The sequence below is a fragment of the Schistocerca gregaria genome, chromosome 2 (assembly GCF_023897955.1).
Source record: "Schistocerca gregaria isolate iqSchGreg1 chromosome 2, iqSchGreg1.2, whole genome shotgun sequence".
NCBI lineage: Eukaryota > Metazoa > Arthropoda > Insecta > Orthoptera > Acrididae > Schistocerca > Schistocerca gregaria.
The window spans coordinates 672206251-672232251 of NC_064921.1; the positions used below are offsets into that span (position 1 = coordinate 672206251).

At 38.3% G+C, this 26001-nt stretch overlaps 1 protein-coding gene across 14 annotated transcripts in view; it reads right to left on the reverse strand.

Annotated features, from left to right (window-relative positions):
- Nucleotides 1-26001, reverse strand: part of LOC126334721 (diacylglycerol kinase epsilon-like) — a 189051-nt gene that overhangs the window by 47245 nt on the left and 115805 nt on the right. For all 14 annotated transcript variants that reach the window (XM_049997255.1, XM_049997246.1, XM_049997250.1 and 11 more), the window contains one exon: nt 10560-10737. In XM_049997255.1, the coding sequence (XP_049853212.1) occupies nt 10560-10737 (178 nt within the window). The remainder of the gene's footprint in view (nt 1-10559; nt 10738-26001) is intronic.

Genomic DNA, 26001 nt, shown 5'->3' on the forward strand with positions numbered 1-26001 from the left:
TCTTCTGATTGCACATTATTTTGTTCCAGTATTTGTTGTACTTGTTTGATGTTTTCTAATTCTGACAGGGGTATCCTGTTATTTTTTATTATTACACCGATCTGATCAGCTAGTCATTGTTCTGTTAAAAATTTTAATTCTGGTATCTGGTAATAAATGTTGTGTATACTTGTGATCTGCATCCAGTTGTGTTGGTTCCTAATTTTGTTGCTTGGTAATAACAGAACATGAGGTGTCGGTTAACTTCATTTGACCATCTCATCCTCTATCTTTGTTCCCTTTCTAGGGTGGTTGCAGGAAGCATATCCTGCAAAACACCTCTATTTGGATTTAAATCATTTTCCGTGTGGCTAGCAGTGTTGTTACCATTGTGGATGGGCATAGGGTTCAAGTGTTGTCCCCGACCATGACAGCGCTTGTCCGAGGCTTCATTAGTTCTGTCCTGAACCAACTAATCACACTTAAAGGGGGCTAGCCCTATTAGTGGTTTGTTCTTTTTGTCGCCTTTTATGACTGGCAGAACATACCGGATGCGTATTCTTTTCCCAGGCCTCCACGGGGTTTATTATTATTACTATTATTATTATTATTATTATTATTATTATTATTATTATTCCTTCCAATATTCATATTCCAATAAGGGTTTTCCGTTACCATAGAGCAAACAGACCACTAAATGCAGAAACAATATTGCTAATCACAGAAAAAATATTTCTAAACACAGAAAAATATCACAAAAACACAGGAAAAAATATCTTCAATCACAGAAAGGACATAACTCTGCATATGAAAAATATCAGCTGTCTCCTTTCTGGTTGGTTCTGCAATCATCAAATATCAGTCAAAAGAAGTGATAGTTCTGCTGAGGCTGCATAATAATTGAATAAGAAAAGAGCACCTCCAAATCATAATATCTGGATAAGAAAAAGAATAGCTTCAAATAGGATACAACTTCTGCAAATGATTTTTTCAAATGAAATAAAGCACATTAGTCAGCAAATAAAAAAATTCACCAAGGGAGGGGGGATTTCTTTCCATCACTAGACTGTTAGATAACAATAAATGTTGTTGTTGTTGTTGTGGACTTCAGTTCAGAAACTGGTTTGAGGCAGCTCTCCACGCAACTCCATTCTGCCCAAGCTTCTTCATCTCCGAGTAACTACTGCAACCTACATTCTTTGGAATCCGTTCAGTGTATTCATGCTTTGGTCTCCCTCTATGATTTTTATCCTCTGTGCTTCCCTCCAATACAAAATTGATGATCCCTTGATGCCTCAGATCGTGCCCTGCCAACCGATCCCTTTTTCTAGTCAAGTTGTGCCAGAAATTACACTTCTCCCCAATTCTATTCAGTACCTCGTCATTAGTTTCACTTCCATACATGGCTACCCGCAACACAAATACTTCCAGAAATGACTTCCTGACATTTAAATCTATACTCGATGTTAGCAAATTTCTCTTCTTCAGAAACGCCTTCCTTACCATTGCTAGTCTACATTTTTATCTTCTCTCTAGTTCAACCATCATAAATAATTTTGCTCCCCAAACAGCAAAACTCATCTACTACTTTAAGTGTCTCATTTCGTAATCTAATTCCCTCAGCATCACCTGATTTAATTGACTATATTCCATTATCATAATTTTACTTTTGTTGACGTTCATTTTATATCCTTCTTTAAAGACACTGCCCATTCCGTTCAACTGCTCTTACAGGTCCTTTGCTTCTAATTACAATGTCATCAGCAAACCTCAAAGTTTTTATGTCTTCTCCATTGATTTTAATTCCTACTCCAAATTTTTCTTTTGTTTCCTTTGCTGCTTGCTCAATATATAGATTAAATAACATTGGAGACAGGCTACAACCCTGTCTCACTGACTTCTCAACCACTCCTTCCCTTTCATGCCCCCTCAACTCTTATAACTGCCATCTGATTTCTGCAGAAATTGTAAATAGCCTTTCGCTCCCTGTATTTGACCCCTGCCACCTTCAGAATTTGAGAGTATTCCAGTCAACATTGTCAAAAGTCTTCCACAAGTCTACAAATGCAACAAACACAGGTTTGCCTACCCTTAATTTATCTTCTAAGATAAGTCGTAGGGTCAGTATCGCCTCATGTGTTCCAACGTTTCTACGGAATCCAAACTGACCTTCCCCAAGGTTCAGCTTCTAGCAATTTCTCCATTTATCTGTAAAGAATTCATGTTAGTATTTAGCACCTGTGACTTATTACACTGATAGTTCAGTAATTTTCACACCTGTCAGCACTTGCTTTCTTTGGGATTGCAATTATTATATTCTTCTTGAAGTCTGAGGGTATTTTTCCCGTCTCATACTTCTTGCTCAGCAGATTATAGAGTTTTGCCTGGGCTGGCTCTATCAAGGCTGTCAGTAGTTCTAATGGAATGTTGTCTACTCCTGGGGCCTTGTTTTGACTGCCCAAGCTCTCAGTGCTCTGCCAAATTCTTCATACAGTATCTTATCTCCCATCTCATCTTCATCTATGTCCTCTTCCATTTCAATAATATTGTCCTCAAGTATGTTGCAATTGTATAGACCCTCTATATACTCCTTTCACATTTCTGCCTTCCCTTCTTTGCTTGTAACTGGTTTTCCATCTGAGCTCTTGATATTTATACAAGTGGTTCTCTTTTTTCCAAATATTCTTTAATTTTCCTGTAGGCAGTATGTATCTTACCTCTAATGATATATGCCTCTACATCCTTACATTTGTCCTCTAGCCATCCCTGCTTAGCAATTTTGCACTTCCTGTCAATCTCATTTTTAAGATGTTTGTATTCCTTTTTGCCTGCTTCATTTACTGCATTTTTTATATTTTCTCCTTTAATCTATTAAATTCAGTATCTCTTCTGTTATTTATTTATTTATTACTTGTCATTAGCCAACATTTGTTGAAATAGACAGTTTTGACATTACATTTGATAGTGAATCTAAAATTGGGAAACTATGTACATTCAGATTACATTACATGAGGATAGAGAGTTATTCTATACATTATAATTCCTTAACATCATACTTACACTCTACTACATTCCAATTCCTTAACATTATAGTTACTCTCTACTACATTCCAATTCCTTGACATCATAGTTACTCTCTCTCTCTCTACTACATTCTAATTTCTTTACATCATAGATACACTTATCAGCTAACAATTTGTGTAGTTGCTTCTTGAAGGCATCACCTTTTATGTCTTTCAGTGATTGTGGTAACTTGTTATATAATTTTAATCCTGTTTGCTTAAAGCTACTTTGGACCTTAGATAGCCTAGTAAAGTCTACATCAAGATTGTTTTTATATCTGGTATCATGTGAATGAACATCTGTTCTGGATGGTAAGGTATGTATTTGGTTTTTTATGGAAAGAAGGCACATTTTTATATACAGAGAAGGTAATGTTAAGATGTTAAGTTCCATAAAGTGCTTTCGACATGATTCTTGGCTTTTAATACCTGTAATTGCTCTGATTGGTTTCTTCTGCCACATGAACACTTATCTGAGCACCAGTTGAGTTGCCCCATAATTTTATTCCGTACTGTAAATGAGATTCAAAGAAGGCATAATAAGAAGATAAAAGTTGTTTTCTGCCAACTCATGTTTTTAGTTTCCTTAACAAAAAGACTACTCTAGATAGTCTGGTACATAACAGTTCCATGTGGGTGTTCCATGTTAATTTCGGGTCAAGGTGGATTCCTAGAAGTCTTACAGAGTCAGACTCATCTAATTTTTCCTGTAGATTGTGCAAGAAGAAATACATAGTTTCAGTCTTGCTACTGTTGAGTATCAGCTACTTACTGTGGAGTCATAGGGCAGTCTTTTCAAGCATTACTTTTGTTTGTTTCTTCACTTCCTCCAATTTGTTATCTGAGGTAATCAAGGTTGTGTCATCAGCATATATTATTGACTTGTGAAGCATGAAAGTAGGCAAGTCATTCATGTATACCAGAATAAGGAAAAGTCCAAGCACAGAGCCTTGTGGCATGCCTCTTACAACTGGTAGGGCATTTGATTGCTGGCTATTTACTATAACTACCTGAGTTCTGTTTGTCAGGTATGATCTGATTAATGCCAGTTCGTTATTTTTTACACCATAGCACTCTAGTTTATTTATTAGTATTTCTTGGGATACAGTATCAAATGCTTTACTCAGATTTAGTAGTACAGCACAAGTGATGGAATTGTTCTCGAAGCCATCAAGTATGTCTGTCACAAGAGTTTCTACTGCATTTATTGTAGACAATCCTGGCCTAAAACCAAAGAGCGAGGAGGAAAAAAGATTTTGTTCAGCAAAGTAGTTGCAAAGTTGTGTTTTAATGCAGCATTCTATTATCTTGGATAATATAGGTATGAGGGATATTGGCCGGTAACTTTCAGGCTTGTTTTTTCCTGCTTTTTTATAGATTGGGATAACAATAGTAGCCTTCAGGACCTCAGGAAATTTTCCAGCTGTAAAAGTACTATTGATCAGAAAGGTGAGAGGGGCAACAATAATGTCAATTATTTGTTTCAAGATGGTGTTGGAGATGCCATAGAGATCTTCACTGTATGAGCCATGTAGGTTTGTGACGACTTTGTATACAGTTTGGCAGGTCACCTGTTTCCATTTAAAGGATACGTTATTCAGGTCAGGAATGTTGTAGGTAGAACTTTCAGAAGTTGCATCATCTGGTGCAGAGGTAGCAGTAGCTTCGAACTTAGTACTGTTAACAAAAAATTCATTTAATTTTTCTGGCTCTATTGGAATTTCTTGTCTGTTTTTATGCTTCCCTACTATTTTGTTTATTACTTGCCAGGCTGCTTTGCATTTGTTGCTGGAGTTTTCAATGAAAGCATCATTGGCTCTCTGCTTTGCTGTCTGTATTTCAGTTCTATAATTCTTCCTGGCTTCTTTATACCTCTGCTTCGAATCTAGGTTACCAGCTTTAACCATTTTATGTAGGGCAATAAGTGTGTTTCTTAGGTCATGAAGTTCAGGAGTGAACCAGTTGTGCTTCTTTTTTCTATTTGGTGCACCATCTATTTTCATCTTTTTTATTATTTGTGGGCAACAGTTTTGAACTAAGCTTGTTAGTATGTTCATGAATAAGTTACAAGCATTATCATTGTTATTACAATTATATACTCTGTCCCACTCAACTTCTGATAATTTTTGCCTTACCTTTGTAATGTTGTCAGGATATAATAATCTGATCCTCTTAATGTGTTCAGGTTGCTGAATAGGATAGTTTTCACAGTTGACCATTAGCCATAGGCTGTCATGGTCAGATAAAACTGGATTTATCACTCCGTACTGGCACTCGTCTTTTGTCAAATTGGAGATTATGTTATCTAGGCAGCATCTAATCTGGTTGGCTTGTTATTCATGCAGTACAAGTTGTTAGACCTTAACATCTTTTGAAAGTGGGTGACAGTTGGTGTTTTTAGTTGTATGTCTATATTAATGTCACCAATGTATGCTATCTTGTGGTGTCTGTATTTTACGTGCAGGTACTTATTTAAAGTCTCCATTTGGTCAATAAACTGATGAATATCAGAGCTAGGAGTGCGATAAATAGAGATGATCACTAATTTAAGTTTGGGAAGCAATAATGCAGAAATTTCAAAAAGTTGCTCTTTGCAAAAATGATCGACTTTTTGTGCTACATATTCAATGTTAGAGTTTCTCTTTATAAAAATAGCGACTCCTCCATGACTACTTTTGGTTCTACAATATGAGCTTACTAGTTCAAATCTTTCTGGGGTATACAGGGCAATTTCAGCTGGTGTGAGCCAGTGATCATTTACACAGAAAACATGACATGGGTTTGAACTTAGGAACACATCAATTTCATCTATTTTGTTTTCGATTGATTGTACATTTAGGTGCATAATTAAAGTTCTGTTTTTGAGAAGGATAGGCAAAGAATTAGATGCCTCTATATTTACCGTTTTTGTGGCACTGGCTGGGGGATGATAGTCCATAAAAAATCTTCACTGCAGCTACTCACATTCTTACTGCTGGTAGATAAGCAGGTGGCAACTCTATCGTTCCTCGTGGCTGTAGATGTGGCTGTATCCACAGTTCTAACTGGTGCACTGCTGTTGTCCTCTGTTGAAGGGGCTGCTGTTGTTGATCTCACACAAGGTTCATACCACCCTAGTTCTCTGACTGTCTTTTGGGACTTACTTTTAATTAGTTCACTTATCAGTTTTCCTAATCTGCACTTTCCTTTACGATTCAAGTGAAGTCCATGTCTGGTGGTGCATGTTCTGTCAAGTGAGCTGACATCTATTAGTTCCACATTACTGAACATCTTACACGTGCTCTTGAGTTTATCATTTATTCTACAAATTTCTTTGTTTATGGGTGAGTATTCAGGCAGGTCTATCTTTGGCTGAAGTTCACGAGTATGATATTTGTGTTTGTTAGGAGTAATCGAAGTTTCACAATCTGTTTAAACATGTACGTAGCTCTGTTTTTGTATATGTCATTAGCTCCAGCACAGATAATTACACTGTCTTGTCCAGTATAGTTATTTTTCGCTATGTTTTTCGTTGCTTCCTTGAAATCGGCCCCTGGCTTGATCATACCTGTTACTGCCAATGACTTACTGATGCTTTTAAGTTCTTGAGAGAGTCCCTTGCCGTGGCTGTCCCCATATACATCGATTTTTGATTCGCACTTTTTCACAGTGCGTACTTCATTTTTGTTTACACTTTTTAAGGGTCTTTTTGGGTCATTTTTCGTAGATAGATTTATACTAACGGTATTGTTTGTACTTATTATCGGTCTCCTTGGCTGATTTTTCGTCATGAGAACTGTAGTACCGGTATTGTGAGTTTGCTGTGTGTTCACATCTAGGGGTGGGAAAGCATTTTTGTCATTGTTCATTGCACTGCGTTTTTAATGACACTCGAGAGCACCGAATTTGTTTGTAACACTTAATATGTTCGCACTTTTAATTTTGTTTCGCACAACATTCCATGGAACACTGTTTGTAGGTCGGCGCCATGTGTCTTTGTTTACATCCGAAATGTTCACAAGGCTGCTGGTTTTCGGACACATTTGCGTCTCTAGATTCACACATTTTCACTCAGCGCATTATATTTCGTTTTTAAAGTGTCTAGTTCACTTTTGAGTCCTTTTATTAACACGTATTTGTCCCGTAAAACTTTATTAATATCTCATTGGCACTCCTGACATGTCCACACGAAATCATTTGTTACAAATTTAACAGATACCTTTGAGCACTTCTCATGGAACCAGAGGTTACAAATTGAGCACCGAATGCCTTTCACTACTCTTTTTATGCACAGTTTACACTTGTTACCAGTATTAAATTCATTTTTCTCACGATCGTTCTCAATTACAACTTCAACCTGCGCCATCTTAACCGAGGATTTCTACTAGCCCTTGTCTTTTTACCTACTTGATCCTCTGCTACCTTCACTATCTCATCTCTCAAAGCTACCCATTCTTCTTCTAGTGTATTTCTTTCCCCCATTATTGTCATTCATTCCCTAATGCTCTCTCTGAAACTCTCTAGATCCTCTGGTTGTTTCAGTTTATCTGGGTCCCATCTCCTTAAATTTTCACCTTTTTGCAGTTTCTTCAGTTTTAACCTACAGTTCATAACCAATAGATTGTGGTCAGTGTCCACATCTGCTCCTGGAAATGTCTTGCAACTTAAAACCTGGTTCCTAGATCTCTGTCTTACCATTATATAATCTATCTGAAACCTTCCAGTGTCTCCATGCCTCTACCAAGTATATAACCTTCTTTCATGATTCTTAAACCAAGTGTTAGCTATGATTAAGTTACGGTCTGTGCAAAATTCTACCAGAGAGCTTCCTCTTTCATTCCTTACCCCCCTTCCATATTCACCTACTACTTTTCATTCTTCTCCTTTTCCTACTATCAAATTCCAGTCCCTCATGGCTATTAAATTTTCATCTCTCTCCACTATCTGAATAATTTCTTCAATCTCTTCATACATTTCTTCAATTTCTTCATCATCTGTGGAGTTAGTTGGCTTATAAACTTGTACAACTGTGGTAGGCATGGGCTTTGTGTCTATCTTGATGCTGTTCGTAGTAACTTACCAGCACTCCTACTTTTTTTATTCATGATTAAACCTTCTCCTGCATTAACCCATTTGATTTTGTAATTATAACCCTGTATTCACTAGATGAGAAGTCTTGTTCCTTTTGCCACCGAATTTCACTGATTCCCACTATATCTAGCTTTAACCTATCCATTCCTCTTTTTAAATTTTCTAACCTACCTGCCCGATTAAGGGATCTGACATTCCATGCTCCGATGTGTAGAACGCCAATTTTCTTTCTCCTGATAACGACATATTCCTGAGTAGTCCGCACCCGGAATGAGGGACTATTTTACCTCCGGAATATTTTACACCAAGAGGATGTCATTATCATTTAACCATACAGTAAAGCTGCATGATATCAGGAAAAATTATGGCTGTATTTTCCCCTTGCTTTCAGCCGTTTGCATTACCACCACAGCATGGCCATTTCGGTTAATGTTACAAGCCCAGATAAGCTAATCATCCAGACTGTTACACCTGCAATTATTGAAAAGGCTGCTGCCCCTCTTCAGGAACCACATGTTTGTCTGGCCTATCAATAGATATCCTTCCATTGTTGTTGCACCTAAGGTATGACTACCTGTTTCGCTGAGGCATGCAAGACTACCCACCAACAGCAAAGCCCATGGTTCATGGGAGGAGGAACAATAAATGATCAACACAAAAATAATGTTGTAGGAAAGAGACAGTAATTGACAAAAATAGTTATTACAGTGAGATAACATTTAAAATGAAACAATGACAGGTAGCGATCACACTTTCATACATTTACAAAACAAGAGGAATAGCCAGAAACGTGATTACTCATATAAAACAGAAAACAGAAAAATGTTAAAACAACACGCAGACTGAAAGATTGGTCAGTGTTTCCACCGAGGAAGCACAATACATAGTACTTCTGATAGAAACACAAAGTAGAAAATAATAATACATCTTGTTTTCAAACAGCTAATCCCTTCTTCAGTGGGAAACACTGTCTGGTTGGGAATGCTTGGAAAGGAGAGTCAAGTCACTGAGATCTTACTTTGAGAAAGACTCATCTGTTGTGAGGAGGGAGAGGGCAAACTTTGCACATCTAAAGGTAAGCATTAGTAATGGTACAGATAGTCTGTAAAAATCAGCAGAGTCCTCTAACTGGAGAGGTATCCAGAATGGTGTCCCACAGGGTTCAGACTTGTTCTTAATATATGTTAATGGCTTGCCACTCTGTATTCATGAAGATGCAAAGCTAGTAATTTTTGCTGATGATACAAGTATAGTAATCACACCCAACAAACAATAATCAGCTGAGGAAATTGTAAATAATGTCTTTAAGAATATTATTAAGTAGTTCTCTGCAAATGGACTCTCACTAAATTTTGAGAAAACAGTATTTACAGTTCTGTGCAGTAAATGGCATAACACCATTGATAAATATAGACTATGAACAGAAGTCTGTTGCTAAGGCAGAATATTCAAAATTTCTGGGTGCGTGCATTGACAAGAAATTGAATTGGAAGAAACTCATCGATGATCTGTTGAAATGGGTAGGTTCAGCTACTTATGCTATTAGGGTTACTGCAAATTTTGGTGATAAACATGCTACTAAATTAGCCTACTATGCCTGTTTTCGTTCACTCCTCTCTTATGATGTCATATTTTGGGGCAATTCATCATTAAGATAGAAAGTATTCATTGCACAAAAGCATGTAATCAGAATAATAGCTGGAGCATACTCAAGATCACCTTGAAGACATTAAGGAACTCGTGATATTCACACTACCTTCGCAATACTTATATTCACTTATGACATTTGTTGTTAATAATCCACACCAAAAATAAAAGCAAAGTGCATAGCTACAACACTAGAAGAAAAGATGATCTTCACTATTCTGAATTAAATCTCACTTTGGTACAGAAAGGGGTGAGTCATCTGCCAAATAGCCTTAAAAATGTGACAGATAGCCAACCAAAATTTTAAGGGAAATAGAAAGAATTTCTGAATGACAACCCCTACACAAAAGATGAAGTTTTAGATATGAAGTAGTAACTCTAAAACATCAATTAAATGATTATTCTGTGTAAAAAAAAACCACTTATGTTAAAGTGACACGTTCCACATCATTACGAGATATCATATTCATGATCTAAGGAACAAGTATTAATGAATGAATGAATAGCCAACTTCTCTCTATGTCACTATAAGTTTTATCCAGATTAACTGTAAATAAATAAAAAAACACATTCATGTAACATGTAAATAACAGTGACACTGATGTTACAGATAACTGTAGCTGAATGAAAAGATTAAGTTCCATGGCCAACAAATGTACAACAGGGCAGATTTTACAATTCATTGTTTTATATCCCAGACAGATTTTTGTGTGTTTGTTGTTTGTACATATTGTAATGAGAGAAGATAAAATACAGATGCATAACAAATCTAAATTAAACTGATGTCATTATATACAGAACCTGTGCCCATGGTCCACAGCTGTACACCGGCACCCCATGATGGTATGTTCATCACAACAATAGATTCTATGGACGGGAGATCAGTTTTTACACCATCCAAATACAGCTCTACACGCTTATTCAGATCATGGCAGTCTCTGCCTACAGCTTGTTGAGTGCCAAACCCAAGATATAACATCTGCAACAAAATTACATTATTACTGCATGTATTCATACACATGAAATGGTAGTTCACGGTTTATAAACAAAGACCTATTTAAATGACAAAACTAAGAACACAACATCATTTTTTGAATGTCATGTCTTTATAGCTTCAGTGGAGATCACAACTCTGTTACACTAATGACAGCAGTCTTCAATAAAGAAAAATAATGTTCCATTTTTTCTGTAACGACACTATCAGCTCCAATACAACTGTATCTAGTAGGAATGCTGTCATACACAACATTTAAGAAGTTTTTATTAGAAGTAACTGACATTACTGTTAGATGGCTCATGGGAGAGATATCAAGTAGTTTAACAAAACTGATTGTCCAGAAAATAATGTCTGAAATATTTTCATGAATCACAAGCAAGGCTTTTTAACAAGACATTCAAAAATTGAGAACTGCATAAAAAGCCAAAAAATTACTTGATTTTGGAATTCTTACGAGACAGTAAAGGGGCTGATATTTCCTTAAAAATTGTAAATTCCATTTTCCACAAAATTTTAGTACATTTAATGACACTAAATTCCAAAGCTAGGATTTCTGTTATTTTGCTATGTCTCAGTTAACTTTTTACCATCTAGTTAGTAGATATGTTTCTTATCAATATTTGAGAACCACTTTGCAATTTACTCCGTTCTCCTCTGATCCCACCCTTTCCCCCATTTTCATGAGTATCCTCTATAACTGCAATAACAGAATAACATAAATGGAGCTGAATACATTTCAATTAAAGTAACGAAGTATATTTGTAGTACACGTACAAAAAAGTCCTCATTCTCTGCTGGATTACACAATCCTATCATTAAAGATAAATCTACATAATAAGTTAAACGAAAAACATAATAGTAACTGTGGGTGCACATTAATCACTGTAAGTTTGATGAATGGTGAGTGGGTCAGTTTTTCACCATATAAATATAAATGTTTATTTTTGACTATATAATGTAGTTAGATAGATAAAAATCAGCAGGAGAGTACAGGAAGAGCCCATCCGGTAGGTCTCCACTGACCCGGGGTTCTGAGTGACTTTTCCAAACTCTACTCCTTTTCGTAAACCTCTCTAGTTGTTTTCATTCATCCCTCTTCCTTCCCCTTCAACCCTTCTACCAGAATGAGGAGCCACTGGCTCCAAAAGTTTGCATAAAAAATCTACTCATCAAGTGGAGTTCTGATTAATATAGTAACTGTTAACAAACTACCCTTAGTACAAGGAGAAAAACTGCATTTGTACTTACAATTTCATTACTTATTATGCTGAAGTGAATAATTTAATTATGTAAGTAGTAGTGACTCTTCAAGCTTTCCCAGTGGATGTGTTGCAAAAGTGATCCAGCAGCAAACCCATGAAGACTATTTACATGTAATTAGCAGGTTTTCACCAATGCAAATGACAAATTAAAATGTACGATGATAGTGCAATTTGAAGTGCACACATTAAAACAAAGTACTACTCTTCTAGAATGAGAACACAACTTTTCTAAATGCATCAGGGATGGTAAAGAAATTAACATTATAAGGAAGTACTGATGTTTGGAATCAAATGGCAGTCACATTGGCAGTGAAAGCATCAGAAATGGAACACAAGCGATACTGGAAAAAGAATAAACTTACTGATTTGTCTGAATTGATTTCAGGAAAGAGAGATGGGAATTTCAATCTCACGCCTTCCAAATATGAGTCCAGCACTTTACGCAGTGCACTACTTCATAGTCTTAGGCTGCATCACACTGCCGGCCGGGCCTGGCTGATGCGTACTGGCTCGGCTTGTGCCTAGCCAGCTCAGGCCGACGTGTAGTGTATTCACATTGCGCGCCGCGCCGAGCCGGGACGGCGAAATGGGGGAAAATCCACTTCTCCAATTTTCATGTTTTAAAACTTCTTAGCGGTATATGAGACTTCGCCACATCATTTTATGAACTTATTTTTTCCTTAGAAGCATAGCTTACCTCTTGAAAAAAGAAAAAGTCTACATTTCGTTTTGCGTGATTTCTTAGTTTCGTAACGCTTCCCAACCGATTTTGAAGAAAGTATGCGGCTAAAAAATCTGATTTTTCTACACGTGGTAGTGTAACACCTTAGCTTCATATTGAATCATTTATCTTACCATATTTCATAACAGTCATTGTGGAATGATGCTATTTGTCAACGTTGTGCACTTGATTTACAAATCTTGTAGTGAAAAAGTTATGTAGCAGGTAGCTTATTGTTAGATCCGTTTTAGACCACACATTGTTGCGAATGAAATGTAGGTAAAAGTACCAAAAAGTTTTTGAAATGATAATGATACTGATATCTGTCTCTGGTCACAAGTAATGCTAGCTATTAAGTGGTGTCAGTGCCGCGTCCGCAAGTCACGGAGTTCGCGCGGTTACGGCTTGGCTTACTACATGTACAGGTAGAAGTGTCAGTGAGATAGGTCTGATAAATTTTGGTGTAAAACTAATCACATAAACAAACTGGAGATTTGTGATACGTTTACTGCAGAAACTGAAGCGCAATTCTGTAGTCTCATTGTCTACTTTGACAGAAAAAATAATGGAGAGTTAATGAAACTACTGTAGATCGACACAGATGTGCATTTCATTGTTGTCCTTTTTTTTTTTTTTTTCCTTCCTTGGCGGGCTGCGCTGCACTGTCAAAGTAATCCCCACTCTTTGGCTAAATGGCTGTTAGTTGGTGGAGGCCAAATAAATAAATTTAAAAAAATCCTCACCCTTCGACAGCTGACAAGCAAGTCATTAGAAAACGCAGCTGCAGTCAACAGTTGCTCTCCTTTAGCTAGTCTGTGCTGTGGTGTAGAACAATGTCTTCACTCTTTTATTGGCATTGTTTTGACTCTGCAGTAACTCTTCGAGGTTTGAAGTACAGAAAACTAAGAGGTTATGGATTCAGCCCATAAATAGCGACAGACATTTAGGAGAGTTTTTTTTCTTTACATGAAGACCTTAAAAACTATCCTGAAAAATTTTATTCATATTACAGAATGAATCATAATACATTTCAGTATGTGCTGCAGAACATTCAAGACAAAATTTCGAAATAGAACAAAAAGTTTCGCAGAAGTATAACAGCAGAAGAAACCTTGTGTATAACGATAAGGTAAGATTCGTTAGTACACACTTTTTGGTTTGCAGTAGAACTTTGTGCAGCATTCACTACCTCCAAATAATTTTAGTCATGCTTTTGTATTTTAAATTTCACAAACGCTTACCTCTGAGGGGAAGAGAGTTTATGGGACTCCTGAGAATCATTAGTAAGTAATTAGCTTCGTCATTTTGGGTAATGTCTTGCTGTGCCTTGAACGAAGAATCGCAGAAATACTCCTTCAGAATTATCCAATTTTTTTCTTCTTTTTTTCTTCATGATGCAGCGCTTAGCAGTGGTGACGGTTCATCATGTGGAGCCACTGATGACCTCACAGAATTCTTTTCATTACCTTGTAAGATAGGCAGATTGACAGGCTAAGAGTTTTGAGATAATGCCCTTTGACTCAGTGGTTCTATTTCCACTGATAAGGAATGTGCATAGCTCTTGGAACTTAGGAAAATAATGTGACAGAACAAAGCCCGAGTGGAACTGCATTTTAATATACTATTCCCTGGATCACATGACATTTTGCCAAGTTATACAAGTTATTTTCTGTAACTGTCTCTCAGGTCTTTGCATTTCGATTTCATTATTTTAATTGAAAGAATATAGTATGGCCATGTCTCTTTATTTATTTATTGTTGTATAACTGTGAAATGACATGGACTAAGTAAGTATCTACTGTGCAAACAAAACTGTAAAAACATCGTCCAACACCACACTTGAGTAACACATTTTACGATTTTTTTCTCAGATATCTGTCCACTGGCATCTCATTTTATGCACTAGTGTCGTCATTCCAATTAGGAGTGTCCACCGTATCAGTGGTGGTAAAAGACGTTTGCATGGCCATATGGGAGTCACTTGCTCCCATTCATTTACCAACGCCAGTGAAATGCATACGAGATGGGGATTTCCAAACTGTGTTGGATGTATAGACGGGAAGCACATACGTGTCCAATGTCCTAAACTTTCTGGCAGCATGCTTTACAATTACAAACAGAATTATTCGATTGTACTCCAAGCAGTTACTGATGCAAATTACAAATTTATAGCTGTAGATGTTGGTGCCTACGGTAAACAGTCTGATGAAGGCGTGTTTAAAGACAGTATGTTATATAAGAAACTTACAAATGGGGAGCTGTTATTACCGCCACCAACAAGACTTGAAGAAATGTGTCAGGAACTACCGTACGTCATTTTGGGAGATGAAGCTTACCCCTTATTAGAGAATTTGATGAGACCTTTTCCTCGCAGAAATTTGGACAACGAGAAGATTCTATACAATGATATGCATTCTAGAGCAAGAAAAATTGTTGAATGTGCATTTGGTATAATGACCAATAAATGGAGACTACTAAGGAAGGAAATTGAAACATCCATTGACTTAGCTGATCACATAGTCAAGTGCATTTGTCTGCTTCCTAATATTGTCATTGACAGAGAAGGATGCAATGTTGCAGGTGAAAAGTTTTGTAACAATGCTGATATGCAGACAGCTGGTGCCATTTTCAACAGAAATTCCACATTATGTTCGAAAACTGTCAGGAACACTTTTATTGAATATTTTGTTAAAAATTCAACTTAAAATAATTCAAAAACCTTTCAAAAATAAATTTTGGAACTGAAAGTACTTAGCTATTTACTGTAATTTTGTGTATCTCATTTCACTGTAAATAAAGCAAATAAAACTATAAAGGAAAATAATTTATATTTGTGTGTACTATCTGAAACACACTCCTTGGTTACTTCGTTCCATAATCTGGAAACTGCATAATTACTGTCATACTAGCTGAATACCAAATTGATTCTGATACCAAATTGATGGACACAAGTTAATGTCATGTATATGTTATTCTGCATTCATTAAAGTAAGAACGTTGCAAAAAGATGTCACAGACATCATACTAGCTGAATACCAAATTGATTCTGATACCAAATTGATGGACACAAGTTAATGTCATGTATATGTTATTCTGCATTCATTAAAGTAAGAACGTTGCAAAAAGATGTCACAGACAACAGCTTATAGTAACGTGCCACAGCATGGCTTTACAATTCATTGTCATCTGGTAGGGACACATTTCCGTCCCTCAGTGACACTCATATCTGCCTCCGTTTACAAGTAAATGTGAACTATTCAGTGGCGGCAATGCCGCGATCGCTGACAAGCTAGTGTTGTAAATGCATGTAACTACGGTAGATTAAATAAATGAAATAAAAGTAATTTCGCATGTATCATTATAATAAACGTAATTTTTCCTCACTGATTGTGAAATGTGAGGTAACATCTTAAAAAGACGTGTGCAGTCACACTTGTGATGAAAGCAGAAGCTAGACGTGTGATGCGTGTACTGCAGAAGCTGTAGTGCTGCTCCACAGGCTCGCGCCTGCGATTAGCTCGCACTGGCAATATTAAACACTCGGGATGTCGCCGACTCGGCTCCGGGAGGCTCACGCCATGTCGGCGCGGCCGCCAGTGTGAACGCCGCAGTTCGAAACCATGTGTCTGATATCAAAGCGGGCGGCAGTGTGACCGCCGCCTTAACATTATAATGAGCAATTGTATTTTATTTTGAATAATCAATTTAGCTTTAAATCAAAAAGAAATGTATACCATTACAGTACAAAACTAAATAGTGACAAAGATATTAGCCCTGGAATATTGTTTTTCACAAAGAAGTTTCACTTCAATGGAATATTGAGAATTCTTTGCTTTACTCTGTCCCTTCCTTATTCTTAAACTTTCTTGGTACTCTCACCTTCTCCAGTTTTGATGAGACACCTATACCAGAACAATGTATACACTGATTTGCCAAAAACATTATAACTGCGAGTATAACTGCATGTCAGTCCACCTTTGGGCCGCAATACAGGTGCGACTGTGAGAGCCAAGGATCTGGCAAGTCCTTCGTAGGCTTACAGAGGTATGCAGCACAGGTTGTCAATTATGCAATTAGCATAAATTAAGGCTGGAGGTTTGTGGCTGTGGAGTCCGAGCACAGTAGCATCCCAAAGTGTTCCATCAGTTTCAATCCAGTGAATTTGGTTGCCAAGACACCAACATGAGTTCACTATCATGCCCCTCAAACCATGATCTTGACATCATGACAGGAATATTTATCCTACTGGAAGATGTCACCACCACTGGTGAAGATATCACGCATGGAAATATACACGTGGCCTGCAATAATCTTCATGTAGGCCCACAGCTGTCTTGACGCCTTTGGTTACTATCCACAGACAGGAACCCAGATGAATGTCACCCATAGTATAATACTGTCCCCTGTAGCCTATGTCCACTGTGTGGAGCACATTTTGAGCAGTCACTTACCTGGGCGATGGCATATCCAGACAGGACCGTCAACCTGGTGTAAGAAGAAATGTAATTCACCTGGCTGGGTAACATATTTTCACTGTTCCACAGCTCATTCTCGATGATTCTGCGCCCATGTCAATCATAACTGGTGATGTATTGGGTCACCATGGGAATCTATAGGGGTTGGCTGTTGCAGAGCCCCAAGAAATCGTAACAGATGATGTATTGGGTCACCAAGGGAATATATAGGGGTTGTCTGTTGCAGAGCCTCAAGTTCGATATTGTAATCTGAACACTGTGCTCCAAAAACACTTACGCTTACATCAGCATTCTACTATGTCATCAAATCCACTACAGACTGCCACCAACCTCCTCTACAGTGTTTTCTGTGATGAAGCCACCTACTCATGGTTTTATCATCCTTCACCAACTTTCCATAAATGCACACTAAAGAAGAATGGGAACAGCTGATTAGTTTTTCTGTTTCTAAGATGAACATTCCCACATGCTGGGCCATAACAATCTGACCCTTCTCAAAACAATCTTCCCCTCATCAGAGTCACACAAGTCAGTGGGTTTCCCCATTTGTGGCCTGTATTGTCATTAGAATTAGTCCTTACTTGTTGCTGCACTGCTTATACATTTTCCTTATTGAGCAATATGCCCACGACACCAACAGCTGATATTCTATCTCACAGTGGCCAGAGGACATCATGTTTTGGCTCATCACTGTCTGTGTGTGTCTTTGTGCTCTGAAGAACATAAGCTCAAAATCTAAGCTAGAATTTGCCACTTCTTCCTTATATTTTTACAAACCAATCAACACTTTCAAAATATGGTGAATTGTTGTCTACATTCAGTGTGTTTAAGGAGTGTATCATCTGGGAACAAACCTCTACAACAGGCTATTTATTACTTTATCTGAAAGTCTTTTATCTAAAAACCTGTGACATCAAATTTGCTGCAGACGTGTTCTTACCACACCTCAAGCATGAAACTGTATAAAATAAGGAAGGACAGCTGTGAGGCCATGTAAAATTCTTTTCTAGTTTAAAGGTGGCAATCAAAACTGCCTTTTATGAGTATCTTGACTGCCATGTCTCATCAGAAGATGCCAGAAGGTTCACTTGATTTGGCTAAGAGCAAGAGCAGTATTATGGGCATCAAGCAGAGTGGCATTCAGCTGCAGAAAAAAGAATAAATGGAGAAGGGCCAGTTGTATGTATGGTGTTGTCACAACTGAAAATCCTCCCAGCCATCTACTAGATACTATAAGAAAATGGCTAAATGGATCCCAGATGACAGGGGAAGTATTCTTGGAGGACTACTATGTTATATACCAGTGTGACCAAGTGGCTTTTTATATTCCTCAGCACAACTGCTATCAGTGATCTGCTATGTATAACAAATGGCTCCCTATTCCTTTGATGAAGTTGTGTAGCATTTGACTGAGGCCAGGAATAATTGTCACAATTTTTCTTCAATTGTTCATTGGATGTCAGACCTCATTACCCTATATGTTCTACTGTTATGACCTGACCCCTTATTTTAATATTCCATGCCAACCAGCATGGATTCCAAAAACATTGATCATGTGAAAACCAATTTGCACTTTTCTCACATGAAATACTTAAAGCTTTGGATTGAGGCAGTGTGGTAGATCCAATATTTCTTGATTTCCAAAAAGCTTTTAAATCAATACCACACCTACACTTATTGTCAATAGTACAACCATGTGGAGGTTCAAGTGAAAATTTTGTCTAGACTGAGGACTTTTTGGTAGGGAGAACGCAGCATGTCATCTTGGATGGAGAGTCATTGTCAGATGTAGAAGAAACTTTGGGTGTGCCCCAGGGAACTGTGTTGGGACTCCTGCTGTTCATGTTGTATATTAATGACCTCGCAGACAATATTAATAGTAACCTCAGACTTTTGCAGATGTTGCAGTGATCTAAAATGAAGTACTGTCTGAAAGAAACTGTATAAATATTCAATCTGATTTTGATAAGGTTTCAAAGTGGTGCGAAGATTGGCAACTTTCTTTAAGTATTCGAAATGTAAAATTGTGCGCTTTGTAAAATGAAAAAAAAAAAGTAATATCCTATGACTATAATATCAATGAGTCACTGTTGGAACTGGCTGTCTCAAACAAATACTTGGGTCTACCACTCTGTAGGGATGCAGAGTGAAATGAGCACACAGGTTCAGTCATGTGTAAATCAGACGGTGGACTTTGGTTTATTGGTAGAATACCTGGGAATTGCAAACAGTCTACAAATGAAATTGCTTGCAAATCACTCACCAGTTCCAGAACACTGCCCAAGTGCATGGGATCTGTACAAAATAGGACTAACAGGAGATACTGAATGTATACAGAAAAGGACTGCACAAGTGGTGACAGGTTTGTCTGATCTGTGGGAGAGTGTCACAGAGATACTGAAGGAACTGAAATGGATAACTCTTGAAGATAGATGCAAATCATCCCAAGAAAGCCTGTTAAAGTTTCATGAACTGTCATGAAATGATGAATCTAGGAATATACTACAACTCCCTATGTATCACTCACATAGGGATTGTGAGGGTAAGATTAGAAGAATTACAGCACACACAGAGGAATTCAAACAATCATTCTTCCCACACTCCACATGTTAATGAAACAGGAAGAAACTGTAATAGCTTGTACAATGGGATCAAAGCTCTGCCATGCACTTCACTGTGGTTTGCAGAGTACAGATGTAGAGAGTTGGTCATGCAGTGTCTAGTTTGGTCTACTAGCTTTGACTTGATGGTTTCCTTTCACGGACTACTCCGTCAGGAAAATGGATATAAATAAAAAGTTTATTATACAGCATTAGTATCACTTTCTGATTGTCCACTGTTGATCCTTCAGTCTCCAGCAAAATAAGGAAATGCAGAAAGACTTGGACAAAATTTCCACTTGGTTTAATGGATGGTAGCTGCATTTAAAATTTGATAAATGTAAGACAATGCCTGTAGCAAAGAGAGAGAAATTAATAGTATCCAGTGACATGGTTAGGATGGCATAGCATTTAAATAATTAAAGGTAATACTAAGAAGTGATATGAAATGCAATGAACATGTAAATTCTGTAATATATAAAGCAAACAGATTACAAAAATTTAATGAAAGGATTATGGGAAAGCGCAGTCATCAGCAAGAGAAATAACACACAGTGTGCTAGTGTGACCAGTTTTAAAATAATTTCTTCTGAGAAACTTCTTGTATTCTACATAGAGTGGGAGGAGTACCAATGCCATCAACAGCAGAATTCCCATAAGTACATTTGAGAGATGTATGCTTTTAAGACAAAATAAGTAATTCAGATAAATTGCTTTCAAAGAGGTCCTGGTAAACGAAGTGTCACACAAAATAAATTTTTCTGTGCATCAGAATGTTAGAGCGCTAAAAACAAATTTAATGAACTTCTTATCTGTTCATATAATCTAGAATGTCAAAAAGAAGTTGACATTGAATCTAGGAACCCATGTGCTAAATGTAAAATTTTATTAATTACTCTATTAATTACCAGCCCATGTTCAGGAAAAAATAAAATAATAATAATAATAATAATAAAAAGAAACAGAAATCCTTGAAGATTATAGACAGGATGTTCATACATACAGGACTTGTACATAATATGTTCTAAACAAATGATTTGCATTTGAACCACTTTGGCCCGTGAGTTCAAGGTCAAGACCGATATTGCAGTGCATCACCTCCTACCAATAAAATGTGCTGTGATGTATTAGTGTAACTGGAGCAGACATACAGGATGCCTCGAAGATGCATGTACGAACCATGCCATCAAATCAGTAAGTTTGAAAGAGAGCCCATTATTGGCATGAAAGAATATAATGCATCGATCCAGGAAATTGTTGTTCGTGTGGGACAAAGTGTTTCAGAGTGCAAAAGGTGAGTGCCAAATGGTTCACCGAAGGCTGTAGAACACGAAACGGGTCAGGTCGCACCACCCAGATCACCCTCTGAGAAGATTGACACCTCATCCAAATGGCATTGCAGAACATATCTCCATCCTCCTCGGCTCTAGCAGAACAGCGTAACACATCATAATCCATGACAGGTGTTGTTTATTACGGCATGGGTTATGTGTGTGCCATCCATTTCTCTGCCTACCTTTGACAAATGTGCAAAAACATGCTAGATAGCTATGGTGTATGGAACGAGGTCATGGGGGACAGAAATGGCATCCAATATTATTTTCAGATGGATGCACCTTCTGTTTGTTTGGCAATAATGGCTGCATTTTGATTCACCACGGACAGGGGGAGTAGTATTACACTGACTGCATTTGCTCAGGACATACAGTGCCAACTCAAGACCTTATGGTGTGGGATGCTATTGGGTAAAACCACAAATCACAGTTTTCGCATGTCCGTGGCACTGTGACATACCTGAATGACAGCCTGTGGATCTGTAACCATACCCTTTCTGCACAACACCGCACACACCACTTTTCAACAAGACAATGCACGACCACATTTTGCTGCATGAATATGTATCTTCTTGGTGTCACAGGATGTCAGTCTTTTGCCATGGTCTGCCAGATCACCAGACTTCTCACCAATCCAATACGTGTGGGATGTTGTGAAAGAACAGGTGCAGCTCTGTGAGCCAATGTTGACCACCACAGATGAACTTTGGAACCAGGTGAATGCAGCATGGATGACAATACCACAGGACACCATTTGTGTCTTACACGCGTCGATGCCATCAAGCACAGAACAAGTTATCAGGGCCCATGGTGGACCCTAACCTACTAGGCAACAGGACATGTGCTGAACTAAGGTGACTGAAATTCTAATCACTTCTGCACAACATACTAATGTACATGTCCTATGAATATGAACGACCTGTCTCTAATCATTCAAGGTTTTCTCTTTTTCTGAACATGAGTGTATTACTTATGATGGAAACACAAAGTTCAAATCTATTTAAAATAGTTGTTTCTGCCTATATCAACAACTGGAAGTCTGTGCTTGTGGACTGTTGCTACTGGAAAAGTCATGTATAATTATTACAGCCTATAGATCCAAAATGGGACATTTTCAAATATTCATAGAAAATTTTGAGTCACTATTACACCACCCATCAGAAAAAGGAAAGCAACTGACAACTCTCTAGATGTTAATATAAATTTTCTGGGAGGTTCAGATAAAAGAATTTACAAATGTCACGTTACACTTATAACCTGAATTCAGTTTTTAAGTATCCCAAACGAAGTGCACAGGAAAGCAGAATGCTAATAGACAATATTTCTGTACGTGAAAATTTTATCAATGTATAAATGTTTGTCTAGTAGTGTATGGCTCCTCCGACCACAAGGCAAAAATATCTATTTACAATGAAATGGTATCTTGGAAAACAGATAGAAGCTCACCAAAGGGATGCCTGTATCAGGTACTTTTGGAGTAAAGGAGACCATTCACGAAAAGCAGAAGTATTGGGTTGTCGACAGGCATGCACAAAAAGAATGAAAACTTGTTAGCTATCAGAGTAACACTTTTATAAGTTAGAGTAAACACACACACACACAAGCGAATGCATACATCTTTACCCCTAAGTGTTGTTGGCTGGACTAACAGTGTCAGTGCTGCATTTTGGCAGATTGACTGGTTGTGGTGGGGTAGTGTTTGGTTGGGTGGGTATAGGGAGAGGGAAGAGGGAGGTGGGGAGGTGGGGAGGGGGAGGAGGGATGCTGGGAGAAGGACTGGGGTGGGTTGATCGTGGCCCTGGGGCAGGCAACCAGTTTGCGGCTATGAATGTGGCAGGGAGGGTGGCTGGTACACATGCTAGGCATGTGATGCACAATTATAGGAGCCAATGGGGATGGACGCACATTGAATTTAATGTGGGGACATGAATTGGGAGGGGTTGAGTTGACAAAGCAAGGGGAAACTAATGAATGGAGGGTGCACGGACAGTGGGTTACCTGAGATTGAGACCAGGGCGATTATAGGAGCGGACCATGTGTTGTAAGGGTAATTCCCATCTGCGTAGTTTGAAAAGCTGATGGTGGAGGGAAGGGTCTATGTGGCCCCCTCTCCAGGGGACACCATCTTGTTTAAGCTCTGTCCTTGTGAGCAGAAAGGCTTTCATTCCTCAAGAAGCTGAGGGCTGTGCTAGCTGTAACCCAACTACTGGCAGGATATCCCACTCCGGACAGGCCTCAATAGACAGAGCAGACGAAGAGTATCCCACAACAAACCATCTCTCCCATATCCAATCCCATAGTCCTACTGCATTTCTCCAGATATCCAACCAAAGGTGGGATATGATACACGTCAATGTGTGTGCACATGTGGAGTGCAAATGGGGGTTTTTTAGGTTAGAGAATTCCCTCCCTAGGCCCAACAAGACGCCTCCTGAGACGCGGCAAGGTAGGAGTAGGCAAAATGCAACAGGGAATAACAATATTAATGTGCTAATAGTAAACTGCAGGAGCATCTATAGAAAGGTCCCAGAACTGCTCTCATTAATAAACGGTCACAACACACATATAGTACTAGGGACAGGAAGTTGGCTGAAACCAGGCATAAACAGTAATGAAATCCTAAACTCAGAGACAGGCTGGACAGTGAAGGGGGAGGCATGTTTATAGCGATAAGAAGCGCAATAGTATCAAAGGAAATTGACGGAGATCCGAAAAGTGAAATGATTTGTGTGAAGGTCATGGTTAAAGCAGGCTCAGACATGGTAACTGGATGTCTCTATAGGCTCCCTGGCTCAGCAGCTGTTGTGGCTGAGCACCTGAAGGATAATTTGGAAAATATTTCAAGTAGATTTCCCCACCATGTTATAGTTATGGGTGGAGATTTTAATTTGCGAGATATAGACTGGGAGACTCAAACGTTCATAACGGGTGGCAGGGGCAAAGAATATGATGGTGTGACCAAAGTGTTGACTCTTAAAGCAGCACATTGCATTACATACATACAGCCCAACTTTAGGATGGAGGAAACCTGCCATAGCATATTCGGGCAACTTCAGTAAATTGAAGGAGAGAATAAAAAATACTGACTTTCACTGCTTACACACTGTGTTTCATGGAATTCTGAACTTCAATGACCTTTTCACTATCCCATTTCTTCTGGAGTTCTTTGGTATCTGTATCAATTCTGTCCTGAGATGGTACAACTCTTTTATAACAGTTTAGTCCAGTGCCCAGCATACTATTGATAGCATATGTCCAAGTACCTTGAGCAGTTAAACAGAGAACCGACTCGTGGCAATAACATATTAGACCTTCTGGTGACAAACAGACCTGAACTATTTGAAACAGTTAACACAGAACAGGGAATCAGCAATCATAAAGCGGTTACGGCATCAATGATTTCAGCCGTAAATAGAAATATTAAAAAAGGTAGGAAGATTTCTCTGTTTAGCAAAAGTGACAAAAAGCAGATTACAGAGTACCTGAAGGCTCAACACAAAAGTTTTGTCTCAAGTACAGACAGTGTTGAGGATCAGTGGACAAAGTTCAAAACCATCGCGCAACATGCGTTAGATGAGTATGTGCCAAGCAAGATCGTAAGAGATGGAAAAGAGCCACCGTGGTACAACAACCGAGTCAGAAAACTGCTGCGGAAACAAAGGGAACTTCACAGCAAACATAAACATAGCCAAAGCCTTGCAGACAAACAAAAATTACACAAAGCGAAATGTAGTGTAAGGAGGGCTATGCGAGAGGCATTCAATGAATTTGAAACTCCTAAGAAATTTTGGTCTTATGTCAAAACAGTAGGTGGATAAAAACAAAACGTCCAGACACTCTGTGACCAAAATGATACTGAAACAGAGGATGACAGACTAAAGGCCGAAATACTAAATGTCTTTTTCCAAAGCTGTTTCACAGAGGAAGACTGCACTGTAGCTCCTTCTCTAGATTGTGATACAGATGACAAAATGGTAGATATCGAAATAGACGACAAAGGGATAGAGAAACAATTAAAATCGTTCAAAAGAGGAAAGGCCGCTGGACCTGATGGGATACCAGTTCGATTTTACACAGAGTACGCGAAGGATCTTGCCCCCCTTCTTGCAGCGGTGTACCGTAGAGATGTAGAAGAGCATAGCGTTCCAAAGGATTGGAAAAGGGCATAGGTCATCCCCGTTTTCAAGAAGGGACGTCGAACAGATGTGCAGAACTATAGACCTATATCTCTAACGTCGATCAGTTGTAGAATTTTGGAACACATATTATGTTCGAGTATAGTGACTTTTCTGGAGACTAGAAATCTACTCTGTAGGAATCAGCATGGATTTAAAAAAAGACGGTCATGTGAAACTCAGCTCACGCTATTCGTCCACGAGACTCAGAGGGCCATAGACACGGGTTCACAGGTAGATGCCTAGATGCCGTGTTTCTTGACTTCCGCAAGACGTTCGATACAGTTCCCCATAGTCGTTTAATGAACAAAGTAAGAACATATGGACTATCAGACCAATTGTGTGATTGGATTGAAGAGTTCCTAGATAACAGACTGCAGCATGTCATTCTCAAGGGAGAGAAGTCTTCCGAAGTAAGAGTGATTTCAGGTGTGACGCAGGGGAGTGTCATAGGACCTTTGCTATTCACAATATACATAAATGACCTTGTGGATGACATTGGAAGTTCAATGAGGCTTTTTGCAGATGATGTTGTGGTGTATCGAGAGGTTGTAACACTGGAAAATTGTACTGAAATGCAGGAGGATCTGCAGCGAATTGACGCATGGTGCAGGGAATGGCAATTAAATCTCAATGTAGACAAGTGTAATGTGCTGCGAATACATAGAAAGATAGATCC